Source organism: Bison bison, unplaced genomic scaffold (assembly GCF_000754665.1).
Source record: "Bison bison bison isolate TAMUID 2011002044 unplaced genomic scaffold, Bison_UMD1.0 scf7180017864233, whole genome shotgun sequence".
NCBI classification, from domain to species: domain Eukaryota; kingdom Metazoa; phylum Chordata; class Mammalia; order Artiodactyla; family Bovidae; genus Bison; species Bison bison.
This window is the reverse complement of record NW_011494805.1, coordinates 5,238,451-5,244,369: the sequence shown is the minus strand read 5'-3', so window position 1 is coordinate 5,244,369 and position 5,919 is coordinate 5,238,451. Positions and strand designations below refer to the sequence as shown.

Genomic DNA, 5,919 nt, shown 5'->3' with positions numbered 1-5,919 from the left:
GGGGGGGGGTGGTGCATAACGTGAAACCCAATCATACTCTACAGCAGTTATAAATAATTGTTGTGGATAAAAACCTAAAACTTATAGTGAGTTCCAACTTCCCATATCTGAAGTTTTACTGAAGACTCAAACGCTGAAATCTGTTTGAGTTATAGATCAAAAAATAAACGTGGCTTTTTATAGTATGTTCTCGCTCTGGTTTTTTTTAAATTAACTTATTTTTTATTGAAGGGTAACTGTTTTACAGAATTTTTCTGTTTCGCTGTTTATAAGCAACTTTGCTTTCAAGAGTTTACCGGCCTCTGGCTCTTAGGCTGCCTGTCATTCCAGAAAAGTCAGCAGACTTAAGGGTCCCCGCCTCCTTTGCTGAGCCCCGTGAGCCAGCTGCCTCTCGGCGGTGTCACTGTGCAAGAATCCAAGGGCAAAGAAGCAGCTCAGCGGGCTGGAGGCTTCTCTCTGGGACGGTCAGGTTCGTTGTCACCAGCATGGAGACAGAGAGACCTACTAAAGCAGCAACTGCTCATCTTCCTCGGTCCTGGGAAGTAGGAAACAGATACACTGAAGAAGGCGGCCAAACGAGTCAGTAAGTCCGGCCTCTGAGTCCATGGGGGTTATTTCTGACACTGGAGCAGAGCTGGTTGTACCACTATTACTGAACTGTCCATCTTCTCGTTGTTAGTTGCTCAGTCGTGTCCGACTCTTTGCGACCCCGTGAACTGTAGCCCGTCAGGCTCCTCTGCCCATGGAATTCTCCAGGCAAGAATACTTGAGTGGGTTGCCCTTCTCCAGGGGATCTTCCCCACCTAGGGATCAAACCTTGTTCTCCTGCATTTCAGGCTGAGCCACCGGGGAAGTCCATAACTGTTAGAAAAGACCGTAACAGAATCTATGGATCGATGAAAGGTATTCTAGTACCTCTCCTGAGAGGAAAAAAGACTTCTTAACCTAACTAAAATAGTACCTTTAGGAATTTAGGAATATAAGTGGTCATTATCTATTCAGTATAAGTTACTGTTTTAATATGACACAGTTTACAGTGTTTTCTATTTGAACCTATTCATTTTAAAGTTGAGAGTCTAATAAATCGTGTTAGCTTCACAGAAGAACATCATACCCCACTAATCAAAATTCTTTAAGTAGCCAAGTGACAAGTCTGTTAGTGCCGAGAGCCAGTCAGAGAAGTAATCTGTCTTGACTTAGGCAAAGCTGTAGACTCTGTCCTACTTGGAAGGCCTTCCTTTTGCATGTACTGCATGCCGGCACAGTGCTTATCACTGGCCACATTTCCAACTTCACTCCCAGCGGTACCGACTGAATGTTGTAAGAGAAGAGGGTGAGGAATGGGAGGAACTAGAAAAATTAGAGAGGGAGGAAGGAAGAAAGAACCCAAGACGAAAGGAAAGATGGGAGAAAAGGAAGAAATATTTGTCTATCGCTGTTCAATCAGTGCGGCCGGCTGGCTTCTGTCCTAGCCCTGATCTTGTTTAGTGAGCATGGAGGGGAGGGAAAGGAGGGAAGGCAGAGACAAAATGAGAAGGAGAGAACGCTCTGCCCCGCAAATCTCCACAGCCTCCCCTCCATCAGTCTCAGGGCCATCCTTCATCCTCACACCAGCCACCCCCACGCCTGTGTTCAGTAGCTCATCTCTAGCGCTGCTTCCCTCATCCCAGGGTGCTGGAAGACAACTCTAATGCCTTGATACCATCAAGGATGAAACGGAAGATGCATTCCTGATTCTCTAACATGTGACTCAGACTAAATTGTCTGGTGGCAGTTAGGGTCTCGATTACTACATACGGTAGTTCTACAGAGTTGTTTATGGAGTTCCCTCCCTCGGGCACTGAGGCTCTGCTATTGTCCGTGAATAGTCTAGGCTACTGGAGGTGATGATGAACAAGGTTTTTCTTATAGAGCTTACATAGTAGCAGAGCACATACGTAATGTACAAAGAAATTAGCAGGAAAGTTTCAGGTGGTAGATTTTTTTTGAGCTAGACAAAGAATGAAAACAGGAAAACAGTATACGTGGCTAATTTATACCAGGTATCAGAGAAGATCTAACAGTTAAGGTTAGTCTACTAGGCAGTTATATCCAGGGCCATTTTCCTGGGTGGTTGAAGGACAAGAAGGAGCCAGCCTTGGTGAAAATCAGAGAGAATAGCATCTAAGTGAGAAAATAGGTCGTGCCAGCGTCCTAAGATGACGTACTCAAGGATCTCTAGCAGATCCGTGTGACCGGAGCACAGAGGGGGAGGGGAGAGCGGTGTGAGATAAGAACCGAGAGGAGCAAAGGGGGCTGCGCGAAAGGCACTGTGGGAAACTCCTGGGGTACAGGGACGTCACTGAGTTAGAGAACTCGCGTTCACCAGTGTTTTCAGCATTCATCAGCTGCCAGCCTTATCAGTACATATTGCAAACCCATTACATGTTCAAGAAATCTGTGGACTCTTCTGGGATCCAAGCCGTGATAAGAAAGATTACTTCCATGAGAAAATGTTCTGTGAATTCCAGACAAGATACTAGCACAGTCTCTTCAGACCTGATTGATTTGCAACCTGGGTGGGGACTCTTCCTCTAATATGGCTTCGATATTAGATATTAGATATTCGATATAGTGTCTCAATACTGCATCACTGTTGACCTTTATTCTTGAAGTCAAATTTGGAAAATGGATAATTGCAGACTACTTGAATCTTCTAGGCTTCAAGGAGATTCTGGCTTATCATTTCCGATTTACCACTACATATGAAACCTTAGCACTGGAGAGTCGTCTATAGTACCAGGGCTATAATTCTTAAGTCTTGTTTAATTTGTTTTAAAATGTTTTTTGACAAAGAAGGAAAAATTAATTCACACTGTCTTCTCTTCAGTTTTAATTAAGACAACTTCCACTTTGAATTTTTTCATAAAACTTTTTTATTTAAAAAGTAATAGTAATAAATTATCACCATTTTGAAAACAGCATTAGTAAGCAAAACATGAAATACAATTATATATTATTTGTGAAAATTATTCTCCAAGATTCAATTATTTTGAGACATATATTCCATTTTCTAGAGTAAGAAATCACTCTGGTATATGTCATAGGCCACATCAGGTAATTTGAAACAAGCTGGGATGTAAATATATGTAAATTGTTGTTCTTCAAGAAGTTAATTCCTATCCATGCACAGAAGATTTATTTTTCATTCAAATTATTCAGATAGAAAATGATAATATTTTACCATTATCTTTTGTTGAATTTGAATCCTTATTGTAAATTATTTTCTAGGGGAAGGAATTGGGGGACCATTTTCTTAGATGTTAGAGCAATATAATATAAGCTTACTGTGTGAATTCAATAGACCCACAAATTCAGAGGCCAAATAAATTGACCAAGTAATTTAATACAATTTAATACAATTGTTATAGCACTTTCCAGTTTTGGATATTCATCACATATAATATTTCCATAATGCTTTCAAAAAACTTTATATTATGGGAAAACTTTAAACACATAGAGAAAATAGTATAGACACCATCTAGCTTCAATAATTTTCAGTATTTTGTACATTTTGGTTTATTTTTCCACCCAATTTCTGATAAGAAATTTAAGAGCTGAAAAAATATATATGCAATAAACTCAGTTATTTTGAAGTTAATTGCAAGGTCTCTATCTTTCCTAACACTATTTTTTAAATAATTTTATTATTTTTAATCACAAGTATTTGTCTAGATTTCTTAGGATATAGTGAGTGACTCATCTTTTTCTTTTTTTTTTCTCATTTCTCAGTGCTTTTTGGGAATTCAAAAAGAGAGAAGTACTAACTGTTTTGATGTTGCAGCTTTCCTGTTTCAGAACCTTAGTTGTAAGAGGGGAGCTTGGTAAGTGAGCAAAGGAGAGTGGCTCAGATGTAAAGAGTCTGCCTGCAATGTGGGAGACCTGGGTTCGATCCTTGGGTCTGGAAGATCCCTTGGAGAAGTGAGTGTCTAGCCACTCCAGTACTCTTGCCTGGGGAATTCCACTCTTGCCTGGGGAATTCCATGGACAGAGGAGCCTGATGGTCTACACTCCATGTGGTCAGGAAGAGTCAGACACGACTGAACGACTCACATCTTCAATTCCAGTAGCTGTAAGGGACAGAACAGAACTATTTTATTGCTTGATGATACTCAGTGAGTTCCCATGGAATCTATGTTTATAGTCCTCTTGGACTTGTTTCTGCTTCAGTAACAGCCAGTCTTAAACTCTCATCCCTACTTACTGAAGGTTTCTGTTCTCCCTCCACCCCACATATTCTGTGATGGTCTCTTGCTGCCTCTCCCAAGCCAGCACGTTTCCCACACGACCGCCCTCAGCCTGGGAAGTATCTCTGAAGCTCAGTGCGGAGCATGTTGCCATTCTCCAGGGGTTCCCCGCGGGCTTCGGGGTGGGGCTGTCTCTGCAGTGTGACTCGGGTGAACACGTGACACCCGACCCCCGCCTACCTCTTTGCCGCCGTGTTGTGTTGAATGTGCTGCATGAACTGGGAAGACTCCCCGAGGTGTCCCTTCCGGGTGAAAACTGGCTCCACGCCCTCAACTTGCTCTTCAGATCATCCACTCTCCCAGGGTCCTGATGCCTCCTCGCTGTGCAGTGCCCCTCCTCTGCTCCCAGGACACCAGCCTGGTTCTGTTGTAAAGCCTGTTGACATCCTCACTTCCCACCTGGACGAAGACGCTCCGAGGCAGGGACCACGCTGTACACATCCCTGCATCCTCCGCCGGTGCTCTGTTGCTCAGCGCATAGTTCGTGCTCAATAAAGGTGTGTGGGAGAAATGACCAAGGGGATGAAGGAAAAATGCACGATTCTGGCCTATTTGTTTGTTTCCCGTAAAATAATTCTGCTCCCTAAAAGGAAATAACTGTTTTTTTTTTAATTCATTTAATTTTCTAAATTAAAATTTTATAAATTTTACAAAAGGATATAGTCATCATTTGGAGTGTCATTTACTATAATACAAGTTGTGGTAGAAAGTTCTTTCTAGTCAAAAAAAAAAGGTTCTAGAGCTATTTTTTACATATATAGTGATATTCTTAATACCTTATCTACTTTTTAAAATAGATATATTCCAGATCTAAAGTCTTACAAATATTATCACTCATTGTATCAAGTCCACAGCAACAACAGGGCTCCGTGCAGGTTCACTGACACATCGCTGCTGTGAGCGGGATAGAAGCCCAGCCCATGCAAGTTAGTGTGCTTATTAACGACGACCCAGACAGCGCCCACTTCCCTATGAGACGCCTGTGAGAATGGAGAAGAGGAAGCTGAGTCCATTTTCCCTTAAGAAACCGCAAACGTAGCCCAGAAACTGAAAAGCACAGGCTGTTTAGGTTTTGATGGAGTTTATTGATTTGTTGGTGGTACGTTTCAGGTGACTTTTGCAACTTTAAACCATTTGAATTCTGTTCACTGCCTCACATCCTTTCAGAAACAAAGGGGGCATAAATCTAAAATAAATTAAGGTACAGTTCCATCCGTGTAGAATAGCTACAGAGTGGTCCACACTTATTCACATAATATGTTGGTGTATTTGTTTCATATTTGTGAGATTAAATTGATCAATTTTGTTTCTTATAGCATGAACTCATTGCTTTATTTATAAGACATTTAAACCTTCTTACTCTAAACAGAGAATGTGACTGACTTCTTCATTTAAATAGCTCTGGTCTCGGGAATCCTCTGGTGGTCCCGTGGTTAGGACTCTGCAATTTCAATATTGAGGGCCCAGGTTCAATCCTTAGTCAGAAAACTAAGATCCCACAAGCTGCGTACAAAAAAGAAAAATAAACAAATTAGTAGCTTTGATCTTAATGCAATACATAGTAGAGGAAAGATTTTTTTTTAAATGCCACTTTTTAAAGCTTCTCTTAAATACATTTACAAATAATTCATCT

General features: G+C 41.3%; 1 protein-coding gene across 1 annotated transcript in view; it reads left to right on the top strand.

Moving 5' to 3' along the window:
• The window catches only part of LOC104993123, a 137,788-nt gene extending 132,857 nt beyond the window's left edge, over positions 1 to 4,931 (top strand). The window contains exons 3-4 of the mRNA XM_010846244.1: positions 274 to 583; positions 4,312 to 4,931. Of these exons, the coding sequence (XP_010844546.1) occupies positions 274 to 583; positions 4,312 to 4,597 (596 nt within the window). The 3' untranslated portion in view covers positions 4,598 to 4,931. The remainder of the gene's footprint in view (positions 1 to 273; positions 584 to 4,311) is intronic.
• The last annotated feature ends 988 nt before the right edge of the window (positions 4,932 to 5,919 follow it).